This window comes from Amia ocellicauda, chromosome 13 (assembly GCF_036373705.1).
Source record: "Amia ocellicauda isolate fAmiCal2 chromosome 13, fAmiCal2.hap1, whole genome shotgun sequence".
NCBI lineage: Eukaryota > Metazoa > Chordata > Actinopteri > Amiiformes > Amiidae > Amia > Amia ocellicauda.
This window is the reverse complement of record NC_089862.1, coordinates 28,132,485-28,154,765: the sequence shown is the minus strand read 5'-3', so window position 1 is coordinate 28,154,765 and position 22,281 is coordinate 28,132,485. Positions and strand designations below refer to the sequence as shown.

Here is a 22,281-nt window from a genome sequence, read left to right as displayed (position 1 = left end):
ATTACCATTATGTGGGCAGAAGTTGCCTAAAAGTCTAACTATTTACTATCTGATGTCCTTTAGATCAAATTCCATTTGAAAGTCTAAAGAAAATCAGATCACTATAAACTTTTATTATATTTTAAAGAGTGTATTATTGCATTTTCATTCAAAAAATGCTACTGAGTCTGTTATATGGGAATAAGAAATGATGAGCTGTTTATATATTAATGTCAGTAAGAGAATATTAACGCTTATCAATGTAATGAACACAGAGTCCTTGGTGATGTAACGCAATAATCAGAGCTGACTGTGGTGTCAGGTGAATTATGCAGGATGTGGACTCCTTTTTTCATGATAAACTGAAAAATGTTCCTTTTCTTCCCCCCTAACTTCAGGTCTGGACTTAGCCACAAAGCAAAACACATTTAAATTACAAATATGATGAACTACCTGAAATATATACAGACAAGAGCTTGTCATTTTGCATATTATAAAACATATTATGTTATTGTTTTTTTAATATGTAATATTTGCTGGGTTCCAGTAATCATGAAGTGCTATTTTTATTGTGAGTTTGTAATAAATTCACTGTATATATATATATATATATATATATATATATATATATATATATATATATATATATATATTCAGAAAATAATTATTCTATTTTGTAATAAGTTCTGACAAAATACATATTTTATGATACATGCGGCCTATATATAATTATAATAGCACACAAGTAATTGTAATGTCTCTTAACTGTCTCTTTAATGTTGTTGTTGTTTTTTGTTTTTTTAACTGTAACAAAATAGCAGTTAACACAATTACAGTAAATGTCAGAGCCATGAGGTGGCTTTGAAAAACACAACACTTTATTATTGTATGGTATGAAATTGTGCAAGATTACCACAGTGGAAAATGCTTTTTAGAGGATGGAAAATGTATAAACAGAAAAAAGTTCACCTTTGTTATGCATTTCTAAAAGGATGTGAGACACAGGGGGGATTGTAGACCAATGTGTGAAGAGGGAGGCATGTACTGATTTCAATGACATACTTAATCATATGAATACAATGGTATCTTGAGTGCCTTGATGATTAAACTGGAATAGACATGCACAACAGGGAACTTACAATTTAGAATATTATAATATGATTTAATGGGGGAAACAGTTAAAATGTTTATCAGCAGATAATCTTAAAAACATAACATGAAAAAGAAAGGAAATCTATTGTTTTCTCTGGACAACTTTATATGACAGCATGGTGCTCAAAATATGTGTTCATCAAATCCACATAAGACAGAGAAGTTATTTCGTTTGATATACCTGCCTCCATAATTCAGCAACATCTCAGACTGGACTGAGTTAAAGTATGTCAAAGTAGATGTGTTTTTATATCCGGATCCGACTACCCTATCACGACCACTGGTTCACTCTCACCCCCTTTCTCCTGCAATCGGTCGCAGAGTTTGAAGAACTGGAGGAGTTGTGTGTTTTTGTTCCAGCTGTCTTAGTAACACGCATGCGCGCATCACATGTTGCTCCACTCGCACTGTTCTCGCCGGAGCGGCCAGCGGTGAGGCAGCCCGCACACTGTGGCGGACGGGACGGGACGGGACGGGACGTGGACGGGATGACACTGAAGTCCTCAGAGCCGTGTAGGCAGGGTGACCCAAAACCCGTTTAGCAGAGGAGACGACCTGACACAACAGAGCAAGCCCGAAGTGGAGGGTGTGCGCCGTGCACAGCTGACATCCTTGGCTGAGCACTTGCTCGGCGCGGACGGGACGGAGACCATGAGCCACCTCAAACTGTGGAACCAGATGCAGGCGGGCAGCTCGGAGGTGGACTGGTGTGAGGGCAACTATCTCATTTACCCTGGCATTGCGGAGTTTTACAACACGGTCTGTATGCGTCTTGGTGTTTGTCTTTCCCTTGATTTGCATTACTTTGTTTTGCGCCCCTGAACTCTGTTTTCTTTGGCCGTGCCACTTCATTCCACGATAAAGACAAAGTCAGTTGAACCCATAAAAGACGGTGAACAGGGGACAGTGTGAGAGGAGCGTGTGCCGTGAAGGGGCTTCAGAGAGAGTTCGCGAACGCTCTGGAATGCCTGACAGTTACTAAGTGACAGGCTTTGTATCAGCACTGGCATTCTGTGGACGGGACTCCAAACACAGGCTAATGCGTTTCATGCAACACAACTGTCTCCCTGTGAATGTGTGCAGTTCTCCAGCTGCTAACCGGTTTACGACTCGTAGAAGTTGCGTCGTAGGAAATGTTCTCAAGATGTCTTATTGAATTGTACAGGGTTTCTAACGACTAAGAGATGTAGCTTCTGATTCATTTGGAATCAACAAGTTATGCGCGGAAGACGTTTTGGGTCATTTCATTGCTAATGTCTTAATAAATATCATCCTCGCTGTGGCTGTTTGCCCCAGACTGTGATGTGAAAGTATCTGTAAACACTGCTGCTGAAACATGTGACTGTGCAGGGAAGCGCTACAGCTGTTTTGCGGGCAGGAAGGTGGCTGCTTGTCCTCAGCACAGGCAGTCAGTTTATATATAGAGTCGACTCAAAGACAAAATGAAGTATGATTAACACAGAGGGGGTCAGAAGAGTGCGTATCTGTCTTTATACATCCCAACACAACGTCAGGCGACTGACGAGATGTTATATCATTTTTTTTCTTTTTTACAAATGTCTCTTAACACTATGAGTGTTGAGCAATCTTTTTTTTTTTTTTCTACTGATCTCACTATATCTTAAAACATCTGTTTATTTGATGGTGTGATTTGATTTTGTACAACATTGTCATGTCCTTCAGATGTTTATAATTATCATTATTTCATTTTTTTAGAGCCATGATAGCTGGCCTTATAGTCCTATAATGTATAGTAGATTCATAGAAATATGGTACATTTCCATTTAAATGTGTGTTCCCTACTGTTTTCAAAGGGATTTAATGCTTTTCATAAAATTATAATTTACTTCCCTTATTATTATTTTTGTGAGTGTGTATTTTTCCCTAGTATTTTAGAAAGACCCTTTTATTTTTAACTCCTAGTGTATGTTTATGTTTTCCCCAAAACGTAATATCCAGTCAATCCAGTCACTGTATATGATATACAGGCAGAATTTTGGTATTGCATACATTTGTCCCCCTTTTCTTACTTTCTGAGAAGTGCCTTTGAAATATTCAAAGAGACAGCAAATCAGTTAGTGTTATAACAGTTATGGTACCATCTTTTTTGACAAGAAGGACTTTTTGGAGTAGAATGAAGAGCAACTTTAAAAAGCCAGATGTTCTACAGTAGCAGTAGGGAAGTGCCAAACTTGAAAACATTATGAAGTTAAACAGTATTATGTTTTGTGTTCTTTATTTTATTTCATTATTGTTATGTTTGCCTTATTTAAATTATCTTTTTGTTGTGGCTGTTCCCAATAAGGAGCCTGCTTTGCAATTTGCTTGTGTAATTCTTTCAAGCTCTGCTCATAATATTTTTTTTCTTCATTTTTTTTATCATTCCAGATCAGCAACATATTGTTTTTTATTTTGCCACCTATTTTAATGTGCTTGTTCCGTCAGTATGCCACACATTTCAACAGTGGGATATATCTAATATGGACTCTGCTGGTTGTAGTTGGTAAGTTGAACTGACCTGACCTGACCTGACCTAACATAACCCATTGAGGAGAAGTAACTCAGTACAGAAGTGACCTGTTATTTACCGTTCAGAAGCAAACAGATATGTGACGAAGCTCAAGGTCAAGACCTTTTGTGAACATTCCTGTTTGTGTTTCTCATGAAGAAAATATTTTCCTAGTCTTCCAAAAGTTAAGTTGTTATTATGGTAAAGGTCATATGATTGTTTTCAAGATGCAGTTTGTATAGACATTTGCTATATCAGAAATCTAGATATGTTCTTCATAAATATGATATTACTTGGCACTTATTTTGAAAAACTTGCCAAATGTATGACCTTGATGACATCAGGAAGTGTGATATACTATTATTCCTTCAGAATTTAGGACTGGACCTTCCACCTTTACACATGTCACATCAATTTCAAATAGTCAGAAGAAGAGGTTTTCATATTAACAAAGAAAAGCCATAAACTTGCTCAGACTACCATTTTACACCTACAGTCCCCATTGCAATATTTTATCTTTAACGTATTCTGTGACTTATCAGACCAATTAAGCAACTGATACAATACTCTGTATCTCTCCAGGAATCATGTTTAAGATACCCCTATGCTAGACAAGCTGGATTTGTCTGATGAACCATCTGTGATCATTTAATGTCTTGTTTTAATTGTGTAATGGAGGTTTGACCTTTAGTATTTGCAAAATCCGGGAACCTTGTATTTTGTCTGTCTAATTGAGACTAAAGTTTAGGGCTCAGATAAGTGACAGGATGTGAATAATCTAGTTCTAACCTATTCAATGCTCTGATCAGACGTACCTTATTGTTTCATTTGTACCGGAAGAACACTCATATTTCTGTTTTGCTCTTTAACTCATTGCCGGCTGTGGAGAAGCAAAACTGTAACACAAGACAGTTCTGCAGTTTCACTTCCTGGAGCATATGGACTTAAATGTTGCAGAGCTCAAATACAATTCAGAGAGAAAAGGATCTTACCATTTGGGTGGATACTAATTTTCCACCTACATACAAGTCTTAGATAGTTCCCTGTTGGATCACCAATTTAAGTCTTTACTCCCATCAAAACATAAGACCAGGTCAACGATATGTTAGCAAGTTTTATACACAAATATGAAAATGTCTAACTGTCATATTACATATTTTATATTATTATTATAAATGTACATAAAAACTATTTCATGAGTACTATTGTTGGACATCAGTAACTACAAGAATGATACAGATAAACAGAAATATCGAAAGTGGATTTTTAAAGTTTCTTCGAACAATATCCAAGTCCAAAATAACAGAACCTGAGGTGAGCTTTTAGGCTGTGTTTTGCATTCTCACACAGTCCTCTTTGCTCTACATGGCCCAATAAGCTTGACTGGAGACATTTGCTTCAGAATAATACCTACAGTTCATAGCTCCGACAGTTGTCAGACAGGGCCTTGGGTGCGGATGCCTCTGCATGCCACATAAGAGAGTAATGTTTTTAGTCTTGTGTCAAAGCTGTTCCTATTGATGTTGAGATTCTATGAAGGATACCAAACCCTAGTGGAGCCCCTTTTGCAGCCGGTCACAGATAAACAAAGAGGAGGGGAGTGTCTGCACAGCTCTGATTAAAAGACAGAGAAAAAGGGGTTATGGCCATTATCATTTAGGAAGGGGAACTTCTCATTTGAAGTCCGTTTAAGTGCCTTGACATGGCACAGTTGAAGTGTGCTGTAAACTGCTGTTTTCTGTGAAGCTGGCTTGCTTTAGTATCATGGGTAATGTGGATGTTTCTCTAGCACTGTTTATTTTATAGCAGTAATACCCAAATCTCACCTCTCTATGAGAATTGCATCCCTTAAGGGGTCTGAGATGATTTGGCTGATCAGTGATCTGGAATGAAAAGGCAAAAGGCACTGTGTTTAAATTTAGCAGTTCAGCCACAGAGCTCCGATCACATAGCGAAATGCCAAGCCTAAAAATAACAATACAAGAAATGCTTTGTTTGGGTGTGTTTATATATATTTTAATTGAGTAGATGCTGCACAATTTAAAAATATATATTTTTAAAGAAGTTACTTTGACTTTAGTGCTTTTTTCAGGTTTTCTTTTCTGAACCAAAAATCAAGGTCATGACATGCATTCTAGCAGACAAAATCTTGCCCTTAAAAGACACAATAGTTTTTATAGTTCTCTATAAATGTATACTTTTTACACATTTATAGTGATCTATTTACTACCGTGTTAAGCTAAAAACAGTTTTAATGATTTCAACAAGAGTCTTGAAGGGTTTAGAAAAGCATTAATTAATTTGCAAAATGACACAAACTTGTATTAGGAATACTGTGAAGTCATATAGAGCAGATGTGTAATTGTGTAGAATGAGTATCTATTTGTGCCACAATCATGCACTGACGTTCTGTGTTTGTGTCAATCAGGTATCGGCTCAGTGTACTTCCATGCTACGTTGAGCTTTCTGGGGCAGATGCTGGATGAGCTGGCTATCTTGTGGGTTTTGATGTGTGCCATCGGCATGTGGTTCCCCAAGAGATACTTGCCAAAGATTTTCCGGAGAGACAGGTAAGGATCAAAGGAAATGAAAGGAAACCAATCAATGATGATTAGATACAGCATCACAGCCGATGTTTATTTCCCCATTTTTGTTTTACATAATTTAATGGAGAAAAGTGGGAGGATGACATAGATTTGTGAAGAGACTCAAAATGTATTAAGACTAGCACATACAAGTGACACGGAACCCTACCATATTGCTGGTCTTATTCTTATGAAAGTGGAAAGAATATGCAGAATGAAAAAACATGTCTGATTTTGTTATAAGTTGTGCTCTAGCCAGTCAGACCTAAGGGTTTATGGTTTAATCATTGCGGGACAGTTTGGCTCCATTAAATACCACTGGCATGTGTATAGTTCACGTGTTACCAGCAGTCATTGTCACTCCTTTTACTGCAAACCTGTTTGAGATCTTAGCTTGGTCTAAAAATAGAACACTCGTCAATCTAGAAACTCAAACTTTGAAAAGCCTCCCTAAAGATATTTTGTGGCTCATTATGTACAATGCCAATTGGAATAAAATAATGTTCACAATGAAAAAATATTTCAAAGTCATTGTGAGTTGGTGGTATATTTTAATAAGACTCTTATTGGATCATTGAGCTACTAGGATGAGTGAATAGGTCTGAATGGCCTCCTCTTATCTGTAACCTTTTCTTATATTGTTATGTTTGGGAGTTGTCTGCATATGGCTTATAAAGAAGAAGATGAGTTTAAACATAGCATACACATAAGCTGTGTAGGAAGCTGATTTAGGAATCTTTGGAGGACTAGCATTTCAAATTCCAGTTGGACTTGCATAGTGGTCCCAGCCTTGAACTCTTGGGTTTCTTGGATTCTGTGCTATGCTGATGTTGTTACATTGTGTAGCGAGTGTTCCAAATTTTTGAATTCCTAAGATATTCTTCTGGAGTCTTAACACACTGGAGGAGTGGGAACTGCCCTCCTTCTCTTGAATTTTCACAATCCACATTAGCATGAAGAGGCCCAGGAGCCTGCTGTAAAGCTCTTCAATATTTAATACATTTGTATTAATTTTAATGTGACCATTGTTACATAAGCCAAATGCAATCTTTTCTCTGCTCCAGTCAACAGCTGTAAGAGTAGAATCACATGCCTTGCCTATCCAAATTGCATCATTTAGAAATGATTCCTTGGCAGTGCCTGCTTACTGGTAACAATTGGTGGTCTGTGATTTGTTTTGTTTTTCAGTTTGATCTGATGATCCTTTAAGGTTAAATGACAAGTAGAATTTACTAGAGCAAACTGATTTTTGGAAATGCCCAAACAATCAATTTGTGTTTTGTTTTTTATTTTTTCCTAATAATGCATTTTTTCAATGACTTGTTCTAGGTTACTTCTAAAGAAGTTAATTGTCTCTGAAAGCTTTGGTAGAATAACCCCATGCAAAATGCAATTAAATAAGAAAAACTATATGTACACATGTATTGAATCAAGGTGCCTTAGCATACATATATATTTTATATGTTTTAACTCTCCTTTCCTGACCCTTAGCAGTAGCAAGGCTAGTACATTTCTTCTAGTGAAGAAACTTTGTACTTGTTCTATTGTTGCTTATTTATTTGAAAGTGTAAACCAATTGCCCATGACTGTAGTTCCCCTCTGATGAACATTTGAAAACACTTACCATGGCAAAATCTCAGTTTGCATGATGCAGCCCTTATTGGGTCATATTTTGCCTTCTGTGCTTCGTTGTGCTTGAGATCCAGCTCAGCACATGTCTGCTCACTCGGCACTTGTTGTTCTTCTTACAGGGGGAGGTTCAAAGTCGTCATTGCCATTCTCTCTGGAGTCACTACCTGCCTTGCCTTTGTCAAGCCAGCGATTAACTCAATCTCTCTGATGACCCTTGGTATTCCATGCACTGCGCTGCTCATCACCGAGCTGAAGAGGTGCGTGCTTGGTTTTTCCCTTTTTTCCCTTTGCAAACAGGCTATTCTCCTTCGTCCCTGACCATTGAACTTGGAGATGCAGTTTGACAACCCAGCCCAGAAGGTGCAGAACTGTACAAGCTAACGTAAAGAATTCTGCACCAAATCATTAATATGTATATTATCTCCATGAGTTGTTATTTAAAGCCCAAAGGTTTCCAAGTTACAAAGATTAAAATTCTCATCTGAAATACTGATTTATACTTATAGTTTTCTGCTTCCTGTTTATTTACTAATGGTCAAGACTCAAGGCTAAGCTAACAGAGTTTGAGCTAAATCAGTGTCTGGTTATGTACCTGGTAGTTTCAAATTGAAGTGTCCCATTTAGCTACCCTCTATTTTATGTGTGTACATTATTCATCAAAACAGTTTGATATTTAGCAAAAAGTACTCAAGTTAGACTGGGCAACTGGCTGGCTTGACTCTGTCTTGAACTGATCCTCCTGGTACTTTGGGACAGTTCCCAATATAGATGGACATATATATATATATACAGGACAAGGAGTGATAGTTTATTATGTATTGGCACCGGCTTGTCTGACAATGCAACAATAAACAGAAGTATTGCGCATAGTACAATGTCCATACAAATATCACAAACCAGTTTATTTTTGATGTGGCTGTCTGGGATGCAGTAACGTCATATTGTTACAAACAGGATTTGTGAACTTGTGCATACCGGCTTGATATATATTCATGTTTACATTAACCTGCTTTCAGGAAAAGCAGTTTTTTTCCTTCTCTGTTACTTCTGATTCATATTGTCCTTATCTGTGGTGATTTATTCTGTCAGCTATTGTTCCACTTGCATGGAAAATTATTGTCAGATGTCTGCGATTTTGTGTTAAAAAGTCTATTATTTAAACTGTTTTTAATGTGTGTGTCATAAAGATACAAACAAGATGAACTTTTCTTTTCCTTCAGTTTTTGTCAAGTTATTGTTCATATCCCCATCTGATAGCTCAAGAAGCTGGTATTGAAATCTGTGGCTAAATTCTTCCCGATTGATCTTCTTAAAGTTATTTATATTAATCTATGTTTTTGCTATGCATGAACTATCCGCTTCAGAAAAAGTGTAAATACGAACCCTGTTTATTTTTGGTATATTTCAAGCTCCATTCACGTTTCCTGTGAGGAAATTTATAAATAGGCCATCATTTCCTGGATTTTTGTACGATATACATATGTGTATGTGCTTGCACATGTATCAGTCTCTGTGCATGCCTTCTGCTTTATTTTCCCAGCACAAAATAACTAACCATGCAGCTTAATTACCCATAAGGCAACCTGCATGTATATCGCCTTCAAGCCACCACTTAATTATTATAGACCTTCCCTTTACATATTTGTAGCAGATAATTAATATAACTAATGCAGTGCTCCTTCACTACCGAAACCTGCATAGCTGCTATCTGTCCAAGGAGTGGCTTCAGTAAGTATCCTGTCATTTTGCTGGTATATCAGTGACTTGAGGCATCAATGACGTCTCAAGTTTACATACATGGTTTACTGATATGGCAATATATTTTCAAGCCACTTTAGTTTCCAGTGCATGTTTCTTTTTGCCAGATATTTCAGACTGAAGTGCTTGTCTAGGATTCTTCTTCTTATTTTATTCTCTTCCATCAGCAAGTAGACGTAGACTCCTTAAAATGCTCTTAAATAATCCTGAAATGAACATAATGCACATTATCCATTAAAACCAAAACATTTTAATTGTTATAGCTTCCCACTATATTCCAACATAGCCCATGTGGCATGACCTAATTATGGTCAGACCCTAAAATTTGTAACAATTATATATGTCCCAGAGTAAGAAGAGAGCAGGGTTTGTCATCATGGAAGGTATTGATTTAAATCACTATAACAGACCATTCTACTTTATACAGAGTTTAGGTAATAATTTACAGGATACAATTGGCTGGCGTACCAAGGCCTTTATTTGCATCATGACAATCTGGGTTTTGGATTCTTTATATAGAGTGAGTTATTGAAGGTCATTCTGATTTGAGGTGGCTTCAATGAGCATAATTCAATAGCCACAAGCTATAGTTACTTTTCACCTATTATTAAAATCCCGGAGCAGCCTTCCAAATCATCACCCCTTCATAGACATGGACCTACTCTTCTCCTTCCTATATGAACATTATAGTTACCCTGAACTCACAGCTTTCTGGCTGTGCAGCGATCACTTGTCACGGCACAAAATCAGTCTAATTTGTATGTGCAAAATCCAGGATGTTTGATGGTTTGTCTTAAATTGACCCATGAGTCCCGAGCAGAGGGCTTTGTCTAGCCAGTAATTGTGTCCTTGGAGGCGGTTTCTAAACAGAACATGCTGGACTAAATCGGGAATTAGAATATCCTATCAGTGATGAGCTCGGAGGGGAGCAGCGTACTAAGAATAGCAGGTTATCTGCCTGTGTTAATCCATCCATCACAGTACCACTGGAGCTGAATATCTCATGCATTGGCAGCGCTGGCCTCTGCTTCATCTCTTTCTCCAGCCACGTGTCCCACCCCTGTATTGACCGTTAGAGTCCTCCTCGGTGGCTCTGATTGTTGAGTTCATTTCATTAACATGTTAATTAAGGCAATGGCATTGCGTTTTTTTTTAATTAACCTCTAACCCTGGAATTTTGTATGCATCGATAGTTTCCATTCCCTTGTGGCTCTCCTTGATCCTACGTTAGGTTATATATATATGTCTTTTTATTTCTCTCTGGCCTGTTATTCTTATGTTAGCTTGTCTCTTTGCCAAAGTAAGATATCCTAGTGAATTGGCACAATTTCCCCCTGTGCCTTCCTGCCAGCAGCAGCTGCAAATGGACCTGAGGCCCATGGTGTTGCACGTGGACACAGACCTGCCAATCACGGCACACAAGAGACTCTAGTCCTTCTTGGGGATAGAGGATTATTGCTCACTGTCTATCAGTCTGTAGTCCTAATGTCTGTCTGTGCACACTGTCCGTGTGTATATATAAGTTGCTTGTGTGCATCATCTCCTCTGAACACCCTACTTAGTAGCAGGCTGTCTGTCTCTCCCTGTCATCAGTGATTTCTATATTGCACAGATCAGAGCTCCCCCCACAGCAGTATTTAATGCTGATGTCCATACTAAACAAAGGGGGAATTGAATTGCAATTTGCCATAAGCCTGGAACACAAATAGCATTTATAAATACTACTGTATAATTTGTTGTTAACAGTGATGCATCTTAGAAATCATAAATAGATTCACACTAATGATAGTAGAAAAAATACCAGAGACATAATATGAATTAAATACTACCTCAATATTCCAACAAATATTTAGATTTTATATACACATTTAGAATCAGTTGCCTCAATGTATTCATTTAGAAATGTGTATAATTATATTTGACATATATGTAAGTGATAGTCATATTACTAATAGTCATATTTATTTCACATTTGTGTATGTAAAAAAATATACAGAATTTAACGCTGTAATTTCTTTTTTAAATCAATCTTTAGGTTCACTTTAACAAGGGAATGAATACATTTCGGGGGAAAATGCAGACCTAGATATTCATTATACTTCTATATACTATACTAAATATAATATTGTAAACGTCTGAGGAACAAAAGTCTTTTATTCACAGTTTTCTCTGACTTTCTAAATCTCTTGGTATCTCCATCCAATTAAGCAAGTTTAGTTCGTTTAAATTATTTGCTAATTATGTATCTGGCTCTGCCCTTTGGATAATGAAAAAGACCTTTCAACATCTGTGCTGTTTTCCCTTTTCAAAAGAAAACAAGAACAACAAGAGTTATATAAGAAAGGTCACGAATTAAGAGTTTATTTAGTTAGGAAAATGTGTTTGGTTTAAGATGACTCAGTGTGATTCTGAGACATAGATACACTGTTGAAAGAATAAATATCCATACATGGCCCTTCCAGGATGTGTTAGTGTTCAGACGTAGTGAGTGATTTCCCCACAATCAACATTGAATTTTACATGTGGGAATTCAATGCTTGGAGTTTTGTCACAAGGAATAGATCAACAGACAATAGGAGTATAGAATGAATCAATGTATTGTTGGCTGGGCATAAATCTATTGTAAAAAGTTATGGATTATTATTCAATCAATTCATCCCATTGTGTTAGGGCTCACACAGTGAATCATGCTTTTCTCTAACAAATGTTTGTTTCAAGCCTGTTATTCAAGATGCTATTTACAGGAGATGGATTTGAAAGCTGCAGGATGACTTTGCCCAACTGCTTATGTTTGTTTCACATGTAATTTGAATTGAAATGAAACAAATAAAAACCTGTGTAACCTGTGCTCTTTTATCCTGAACAATTAAAGGGGTGGGGTGGGGGTTGTCACTCTGAGTTTAGTGCTATGACATGTTCAGATTTAGTTAACTAAAGCAGAAGGTAGTTTTATGTGTAATTGGGTATCCTGATTTTCAAAATTGAAAATAAAGCAAATATATATATATATATATATATATATATATATATATATATATGATTGTACACATTTATATGAAACGTACACATTTTACAGCATTTTATTGTTTGAGAATATATAGGTCACATCTCTATTAGCACTGCTTCTCCACTATAATGAAATTAAATGAAAGCCACCACAAAGAATACACAAACATTAAATACACTTTTGTACCTTGTCTGAGTACCATTTTTCTTGTACTTACCTAATTCTTTTTTTTTTTAACCTGTGCTGTAAATTGAGTGTATTTTAACGTGTGACAATTGTTCTTGCCATGTTCCTTCCATCTTTTTAACCCTTTACTGTTCCCTGTGGCTATACACTCATGTCATTGTATGGTCTCTCTCTCTCCTGACAGGTGTGAGAACCTGCGGGTGTTTAAGCTGGGGCTTTTGTCAGGGCTCTGGTGGACTTTAGCTCTCCTCTGCTGGATCAGCGACAGGATCTTCTGCGAGATGTGGTCCTCTTTCAACTTCCCATATTTACACTGTGCATGGTAAGTGGTATATACACAGATGAACACGACCACAGATATTTCTTTTGAGCATTAGTTCTGATTAAGGTTTACAGGCAATGATGTCCAGTGACAATGGTGAATTATCGTCTGGCAAATCGGAAACAGGAAAAATCATGAATCAGTTTTGAGTTGTCTGGGAAGTAACAGACTGCGGCAATGACTCAGTTGAGCTGGTCGTGCAGCACACATAAATAGTAATTGATGGCTTGGTGCAATGTGGCCTTTTTGGTCAGTGATGTATTTTCCCCATTTCTTTTAAGCCCACACCAAACTTTATCACCACAGCCCAAGCATGACTTAACTGAAATGCAAAGCGATGGAGTAATGTGCAAGCTCATCAGTTCCTCTTTTCCACTTCCTATAATTGGGGAAAACTGATCTGCTGATTGCTGGAAGACTGAGACCATCCAGTCTGGTTTCAGCCCAGGTCAGTTGAGGTTAAATGCTTTATGTGGTAAATGTACACTTATTCTCTGAGACCTTTCTTTCTTTTTTCAGGCACATCCTGATCTGCTTGGCCTCTTACCTGGGCTGTGTCTGCTTTGCCTACTTTGACGCGGCCACGGAGGCTCCAGAACAGGGACCTGTCATCAGATTCTGGCCCAGTGAGAAATGGGCCTTCATTGGGGTGCCGTATGTCAGCCTGCTCTGTGCACACAAGAAGTCATCAGTGAAGGTGACATAACTGAACTACTGTGGTGCTGTGGGAGAGCGGATCACTCTGGAGCAGGGAGACGGAAGATGAAGAATTTATATTTTTATATTCTACAGTTTGCACAGTTACAGATTGTAGGTTGATGATCAAAAAATGTACCGGTATAAAGCTGGTGTATAGATAAATTCTTTATGAACACAGTTTGTAAAGGCTGCTTTTGTTTATGAGAAGAGGTCCTTATACTTGGGTATATATAACTTCACCAGTGAAGAATTTGCTCCCCTGTTGACATATGTGGGACCAAGGTGTGACAAATGGAGTGTAACTCTCTGTACTATACATTAGGCTCTTCCCTACCCTGCTGCAGCATAATGTAGCTTCTGTGTCCAAGTAGAATTCCTCTTGGTGGTGTTACTGGAATCCACTGTCTTTACAAACTGTTTTGCAAGTCCTTCAAATTTTTGCTGCAAAGTTTAACACTTTAAAAAATATATATTTGTGTGATACCAATAGCCACACCCAGGACCTGTGCCTTGACTAACTTATTATGAAATTCCGTTACTGACATTTGATCCAAATGTTACTGTTACGTTAACAAAGGTATAATTTCTATTTTTGTGAACATTCCATAGCATTCATGATATTGAGTCTTCCAAATAAACAAACTGGCAAATTTTAAAGGGGAAAGTATTATATTGTCCCCTCATGAAGTTTTATTTATTTGTGGAAATGTTAAGATATGTCAATCATTATTAAGCTTTTGTTCTTTTGTCCATCTCTTACATTTTGTAATACCTGCTTTCATATGGAAGCCTAACCAAGAGTGAGTGATTCATCATTGCATTCTGTAGCACATATTGGTCCTCAAACTGATAATAATCATTGGTAAAGTTATTGGACCCACTGTGTATTTTGTGAAAGAAATAATCTTGTAGCACTGTGACCTCTTTAACGGTAATCTATATAAAATATTGTAATTTATTCCAAGATTCTGCATTTTTATGTTTTGTAACATATGCCTGGCTTTGGGTGGTGTGGTACACTCTGGATCATGTAGTTATACTGGAGTCATTGTTAGGTTCCAATGATTTTTGTGCTAAAAAAGATGTAGTTTTGGGTAACAAGTCACCACATACTTCAAGACAATAGCTGTCATATGTGGATACAAATTTATGCAAGCTTGCAGTGTCTGACAGCGTTCAAAAATAGTAATTTTGTATATCCCCACAATTTTTTATTTGTTACAGGTCTAAATTCTACAGTGGGTTGTGGAGGCCATGGCCAATTTTTTTAAAACTATCTAAAATGTAATTATCTCATGATTACAGCATTATTTATCTGGTGCTCACAAAACATATCTCAGGTTCTTCATCAAATCATTACTTTGTGAACAACTGATAACAGAATAATAATATCAAGATCCTCGGATAACAATGTTGTGATCATGAGATAACAATGATCTTTTTAATAATCTTGCCATGAATTCTTGAGATATGAATACCTCCCACCACTGGCTTCACAAAACATTGAGAATTCAGCCTATAATGCATGATTAAATCTGCCACTTGTACTTATTTTATTGTAACTGTGTATTAGGTGAGAACTAAAAACAAAAAAATATTATATCTACTTTAAAAAATGCAATGTTAATAATCCATTGACTTAAATGTTCCCAGAGATACATCCCCTGCAGTTCTATCAAGAAGAAAGATCTGAGGTGGTGTATGCAGTAATCTAAGTCAGTGTGATTAAGAAATGTGTAAAGATTGCACTAAATGTATTTATTTTCCTAATCTCATCATATACAGTATTTGTAGCAGATTTGTAGAAAAACCAAACAAGAAAGAAACACATTATAACAAAGGTAGGAAGTATCTCTTGTACTTGTATTTTTACATTTTATCTTATGGGAAAACCTGGCCAATAAACCTTTTTTGGTGACGTTGTCTTCACTTTAACAATGTTTCTCAACAGTCAGTAGATATGTTTTTAATTATACAGATGACTGTGCTTGCTGCTTTTACTAAAGTTTTGTGTGCGCAGCCCCTGTCAGAATCAATAAGATAACTATGTGATTCATTCCTGGTGATGAAGTGAATCACAAACAGTCCAATGCAAGGTGTGGATTTGCAATGTTGTGATGATGTCAGACAAACAGATGATCAAACTGGCAACCAACTTCGGCAAAGCAACAGTAAAAACATTAATAAATGCATGTACAGCACATAAAAATATAACCAACTAAATTTAAAATGCATTCAAAGTTCACTAGATTATCCCAAAAAGGTATTATGTGAGACTTGGTAGGCATTCTTGATTCTCAAACTTGATAACCAAATAGAATATAATGAATTTGTCACAGGAAGGAGTAGAGAAATGTGATCTATGATAGTATAGATTTTAGGAGACATGTTATCCAGCAAGCTGCAGAGGTCAAGGAAATCCTGTGTGGCCCAGAACATTCCTTAGAAAACTCTCCTTGCCATGACCAAAGAATCTTGTTTTCCATTATGTTCCATGACACAATCTGTCATAATAACTAAAATGTTTTCTCATGACAGTAGTCCATGTTTCTTTAACTTACAAAACACAAGATTGTTATAAAGAGGATTTTCAGACAAAAGTATGTGACAGAGTTTGTCCTATTAATTTTGTTTATCTCATGACTTGAGCTTGGGTGATTGCACTGCGCTGAGCTAATGGGAAAAATGCTTTGAGTCGACTCCTCTTAGCAATACTCTGTCAGTGTCTCTACAAAGTAAGAAAACATTGACTGAAAGAAAGCATTTGCTGATATGATTTCATTAGTCTTTTTAAAATGAGAGGGGAAAAAATATTGACTGCATGATTTTCAAAATAAGAAGTTGGTTGCAGTCATTTCTAAAACCTCAGACCTCTCACCCTGATCAACCATGCAGACTAGTAGGAAGTACCGTGAACTCTGCAATGATAAAGGAATCAGGCAAAACTCCAAGAATGTCCCAGTGTTATTAAAGGAAACATATGGAACTTGACTCTGCTTGCTTTTTCAAGTCTCTCTGGAAGGGTCCTTTTCCTGACCTGTTGATCCACCATCCCTGGCCCATGGGATCCCTGCAGGCAGAAAAGACCTTTACTCTGTTCTCACAGCAGCACAGCATTTTGTTTGTGTGTGAGGGCATTATGAGCATGTTTTTTGTGTGGTTTATGTGTTTGTTTTTACTCACTCTCTTCATTCACACGGTAGTGTGGCCTTTTTCCTCAATTGCACATTTTCTCACTGTGCCCGAACATGTTTTCCACCATATGTATATAAGATTCTTCTTTGGTCAAACTTTTTTATTATTAACTCTCAAAAAAACAATGTGTATCTTAGATGTTTTAATATAATTTGATATAGAGTCGATGGACCTTTTTATGCTGTTCACTGCAATATATATTTAGTAGGTATTATTTAATTATTATTTATGTCTTATTTAATATATATAATTTATTTTTTGTATCATTAATAAACTCCATTATATTTATATATGGCAGGGGCCTCACACATGTATTGGAAAGTGATTTACGATACTTCTGGTATGATTATTGTTAATAATCGCAACATTGTACTACATATAACATACTGTCCTACCTAGCACAGTGTTGAACAAACAATAGCCATATTCCCAATCTTTAACACCACCAAACTATTACACTACATCCAGCCCTGACACTATAAAAAGTCTACATTAAGAAGGCCAACTCTAATCCTGTCTTTAACAGGAGTCTGATTCCTAAATCATACCAATAATGAGATCAGAGGAGCCCAGTGCTAAGATAAATGTACATTTTAAGCAACCGTTTAAATAATAAAAACTAATAAGGGACACTATTCAGTATACATTTAGATTACTCCTATGAATGGGTCCTCTCCTGGGTTGCCTTCAGAAGTGTCCTGGAGATTAACCTCTTAACAATCCCAGAGGGTTGGCAGCCCTTGTTCCCAGAGTCTTGCTTCTGAAAGGGAACCCCAGCCGTCAGGACATTGAATATGTTGTGTAGATAGTATGTCTGCAAACAAGTTAGTACATCTTTGAAGTTTTCATTCTAAAATCTTGGGGAAAATACATTTAAAATGTCAGCACCATCTGTAGCCACAAGATGGCACTAAAGGTATCAACATGCCTTTTTATTTGGATTGTCTTTTCAATAGACTTCTAAAGAACAGCATAGAGTTCAAAGGATTTTAATATCAAGAAACTAATACGTTTTTCTAACCACTATTTTCTTTCCCCTCAGCATCAATCCTCCACCGTGTTTATACATTTACAGAATAATTTAAGCATAGCAATTGCTCACATGACTAAAGGGAGTTTATTACAATTATAAAACTAAATAACTTTATCAACAAATCCTTAAAGTTGATGGAACATTAAAACCAATCCACAATATTATATTGCAGCATTAAGACAGCTTAGGGCACATTTTAGGGCACATTGTGGGGAACATTGATTCTGGCACTAAATGCTTGGTTATAAAAAATAAAGAAGTACCAATCCCCGCTATGCCTTACCCCATTTCACTAGAACGGTTTGGTTTAGTTACTCCTAAAACGTACCTAGATTGTGTAAATAAGATATTCAGTTTTAGTACTGGAAGTGTATACATCCTTGACAGTTTTAGAACTTGTATCAACTGCTTTTAACAGACACCTTTCCTATAAATGAAAAGCACCCTTCAAACAGTGCTTGGTCAATATAAATTTATTTTATGTGCATCAACAAATACCGAGTAATAGGAAATATTTACATCCACCAGCAAGTAAAAGTACCTGGTCAGTTCAAATAAAACTTAACCTTCTTATATTACTTTGTTTTCCAGAATTTAATAAAATTTGTATTTCAGTGCTTTTTCACAGAGTTTGGAAATCAGTATTATTGCACAGCATTAGAATAGTTAGAAAAATAATAAAATACAAAGACTCGTGCAAATGAGTAACATTAATAACAGAAGGATGAATAAAGTCAAAAGTATAAAGTACAGAAAAAAATCTGTACGTTTTGATTGAAGCTTATAATGGCATGTCAGTCTTCACAGTATGAATCAAGGCATATCCTTTCCCACACTCTGGCCCTGTGCTCCGGCTGCAGACAGAGGCTAATGATGTCACTGGTCTGCTGGACTCTCCTCTGGAATCTGTCCCGGTCTCTGGCCATCTCCTGCCAGCAGGATCCACTGCGAGCGGCATGGCTGGCAAACCCCCACACCACCAGGGGGCACACTTCCACTTTATCACTGAATCGCACCTGAAAGAGCAACAGGTTTGTTATTCTCCTCCGCTGGGGTCCATCTGGCATTACTTGAGCTGAAAAGACTACACACTTTGGCAGAGCTGCCAGAATGAAGGCAGTTATTAGCACATGTTATGGAATTCGTAAAATGAATAAAATGCCTGGGTGTGTTAGTGTATACTTCCTACCTAGAGTAAAACAAACTGCTTTCCCATGGTGACGGGCTCATGTCACATTATACAGAAATATGTAACTGCTCAGCACGGTCTCATCAAACATTGTCATTAACTCAAAAAGCTTTCACTTTAAAATTCCCCATAAGTATCATACATTTACTTTCTGAATAAGAAAAATATAGGATTGCCATTTTGATAAGTGGTCAAAATTATTTTCACTTTGTTTATTAGTTTATAAGTTTATTAAAATTATGGATTACACAGTATCAAAGACTAACATATTCTTGTTTTTATTGGCTTCAGGTTTCTGACTGCGAGGCCCAATATAGCTCCATTAGTCTAAGCCTCAGAGGGATTATAGCCTTAGTGATACAACCCACTTTATTGGATCTCACACACACCACAGGACATCAGATGAGATTTGACTCATTAGCTTATCATCTCCACCCATCCAGACCCACCCTGTCCCCTTTCTCCCTCTTACATCAGGCTTGCAGCAGCTCGAACTGTGCTGTAACCATATCAAAGCACAACACAAGCCACATGAGTTACAACTCCCTTACTGACTCATCCCGTTTTTTTTGTTTTTTTTAAATCACCCACAAAACCTTTTACCCAGAACTTGCTGACATAGCATTTCAGTAATCGGACACAGGCAGCTCCTCTGATATTAGGCTCATCTCGGTTCAATTATAGTGAGCTACATAAAACTCTTGCACTATATTAAAAGCAAGTGATTCCACTGTCACAAGCCTGTCTCTTTACCTTCTTGCCTGCTCTCTTCCCATCCTGCGGGGGGCAGCTGTCCTCCTCCTCTGACTTTCTCAGAGGAGTCCCCGGTCCTTCTTTGTCCACAGGAGGCTCATCCTTGGTTTCCGTCACCTTTCCAGCCAGAGCCTCAAATGCAAAGGGGTTGTAGGGGTCATCACTGTGCAGGAACAGTTCCCAGAGCTCTGTGCTGCTCTGTGGTCCCTCACAGCTCCCTTCTGAATCATCTTCCCAGTCCTCGTCCTCTGACCAGTCCGTCTCACCTTCCTCGTCCATTTCCTCCTCTTCCTCCTCCTCCAATGGTCTCTGCCTGGAGGAGCAGCTCACCGCCTTGAATGAATCCGAGTCTTTGCCAACCAGGGAAAAACTGGCATCGGGAGCAGAGTCCAAGAGGTCATCCCAGGTGCAGTCCAAATCACTGTCCGCCTCTGCATCTTCACAACCACCATGTGATTCCAGGTCTTCTGAATCCCATTCGAACCAGTCAGACATCTCCACCTGCACCTCCATCTCACCTGACACCAGTCCCCAAAGACTCTCTACCTTAACCATCTGCATTTCCTGGACAGTGGGCCAATTTTCACACCCTGGAGTGTCTTTCCTCTGCTTTTCACAGGACCCCATTAAAAAACTGGTCATCCCAGAGGGAGTGTGGGGGAGGGGGGAGGCTTTCCCAGCCATGGGGACTTTGGTTCGAACGGACTCCATGGCAATGGGCCAGTGGCTCAGCATTTTAGAAAACGCTCCCAGAAGGAAGCAGACGGCTCGCCAAAACACCTGGAACAGTGGCAGTCCCGCAAGGTCCGTCTCGCACTTGTTCCCAGGGAGGTGCCGCTGTGTCACAGGCCCGTGGGAAAGCGGGGCACTGGCCTTACTGAAACCCACACTTGGCATCATGTATTTCAATGGGCACAGGTAAGCGACTGGGCAGTGGCAATGGGCAGCGTCAGGGGCCATTCTGTCTCCACCTCTCATTACTGTAGGAGAGAAAGTGAGGTTTAAAAAGTGAAAATATTAAGAAAAACCAATTTTGTTATTGCTGTGGATGTTGTCCCTACCATTTCAACAGTCTGATTTATTTAACAATACATTCGTTTATTTTTTTGGACAACCTCAACCTTTTATTGACCCATAAAAAACAAACCTTCTTGGCAGCAATTAATAAATAAATAATTTCCTGGTGTAGACGTCAAGGAAGTGCTTTCCAAGTGTAAGATTACTATTCAAACAAATTGTGCCAGTATCAGTTCCTTTCCTCTTTGGTTAACGTTTTAAAATATATAGTCCACTGATCAGGACCACACTGTATACAATAGTCAGGAGCCAGACAACCAAGAGGGTCTGGTTTTATTTATTTTAACAAATATGAATTAAATATTTGGAGATGAAAATATAAATTAAGTAGGTTACATCCACATAAGACTTCCAATATACATTTCCTGCCGATACTTTAAAGGCAATTCATAGACATTTTTGTATCGTAATTAAAAACAAAGTAGCCAGTTCGCTGACGGTGGCCTAGTCGCTACTCTATGAACGACACAGGCTCTTACACGACTATTTAAAGTTAAACGAGTTAAGCAAACGTATAGGATACATGTCACTTATTTAAATTAGATTACAGAAATACAACCCTTTTAAAACATACGCGAAAACAATGATTTCCTCACCTGCGGTGTGGAGCGAGTCTCAGCCGGCAGTCTGGACCTGGACGCGGCTGCAGCGGGGGTCCGGGGTGGCCTGGTTATTGACCCGCGATGTATTTTCCACAATAACAATCCGCTTCTTCAACGAGAAAACCCGCACGTCTTCCGGATCCAGAGAAAAGCGCATCTTCTGCTGTTTCGCGGCGTGAAAGTCGGACATCTTCGCAGGTGAACGGCGAGGTGCTTCAGGCTCTAGTTGCAATATCATGGTTGTCGTCTGTAGAGAGTGAAATGCGCAGTAGACGCACACTGGCGCTTATATACAGTATCATGACGTTGCGCTGAAGGGGCGGGGAATGTGGAAAGCAGCTGATTCATTGGTCAATCGCTGAGCGTAAACGTGGTGTTTTCGTGACGTTTCTGGATTTTTGGGCGGTTCTTTTCTCTTTTGTTTTCTGTAGAGACCGTGCCAGGCGTGCGAGACGTGCCTTACGTCACATGTCTGCGTTTCCAGAATAGGAGGGTCATCTTTCGTTTAGCTTGTTCTTTATTAACCACATTTATCTATAATTTATAAGGCAATTGCTGCATTTTCTTTTTCAGTATTATATACATAAACATGTGCTCTTTGCC

The 22,281-nt window shown here is 38.0% G+C and overlaps 2 protein-coding genes across 2 annotated transcripts; one reads left to right on the top strand and one right to left on the bottom strand.

Annotated features, from left to right (window-relative positions):
• Positions 1-1,522: 1,522 nt before the first annotated feature.
• acer2 (alkaline ceramidase 2) lies at positions 1,523-15,747 on the top strand. Its single transcript, XM_066720419.1, has 6 exons — positions 1,523-1,890; positions 3,520-3,634; positions 6,069-6,210; positions 7,977-8,114; positions 12,993-13,130; positions 13,650-15,747. Exons 1-6 carry the CDS (start codon positions 1,783-1,785, stop codon positions 13,834-13,836), a joined length of 828 nt encoding a protein of 275 aa, XP_066576516.1. The 5' UTR covers positions 1,523-1,782; the 3' UTR covers positions 13,837-15,747.
• Positions 15,748-18,514: 2,767 nt separating this feature from the next.
• Positions 18,515-21,959, bottom strand: ppp1r15a (protein phosphatase 1, regulatory subunit 15A). Its single transcript, XM_066720418.1, has 3 exons — positions 21,673-21,959; positions 20,000-20,979; positions 18,515-19,073 (listed from the first exon to the last, which is right to left on the bottom strand). The coding sequence occupies exons 2-3, from the start codon at positions 20,975-20,977 to the stop codon at positions 18,852-18,854; spliced, it is 1,200 nt and encodes a 399-aa protein (XP_066576515.1). The 5' UTR covers positions 20,978-20,979; positions 21,673-21,959; the 3' UTR covers positions 18,515-18,851.
• Between the last annotated feature and the right edge of the window lie 322 nt (positions 21,960-22,281).

What these genes read in the sequence shown, in the direction of transcription:
- ppp1r15a (XM_066720418.1), bottom strand. Translation starts at nt 20,977, where the DNA reads ATGAGAGGTGGAGACAGAATGGCCCCTGACGCTGCCCATTGCCACTGC. An exon ending in GGAAGAGAGCAGGCAAGAAG is followed by an intron (nt 19,074 to 19,999) that starts GTAAAGAGACAG and finishes TTGCTCTTTCAG; the next exon opens with GTGCGATTCAGTGATAAAGT.
- acer2 (XM_066720419.1), top strand. Translation starts at nt 1,783, where the DNA reads ATGAGCCACCTCAAACTGTGGAACCAGATGCAGGCGGGCAGCTCGGAG. An exon ending in AAGATTTTCCGGAGAGACAG is followed by an intron (nt 6,211 to 7,976) that starts GTAAGGATCAAA and finishes TTCTTCTTACAG; the next exon opens with GGGGAGGTTCAAAGTCGTCA. An exon ending in CTCATCACCGAGCTGAAGAG is followed by an intron (nt 8,115 to 12,992) that starts GTGCGTGCTTGG and finishes CTCTCCTGACAG; the next exon opens with GTGTGAGAACCTGCGGGTGT.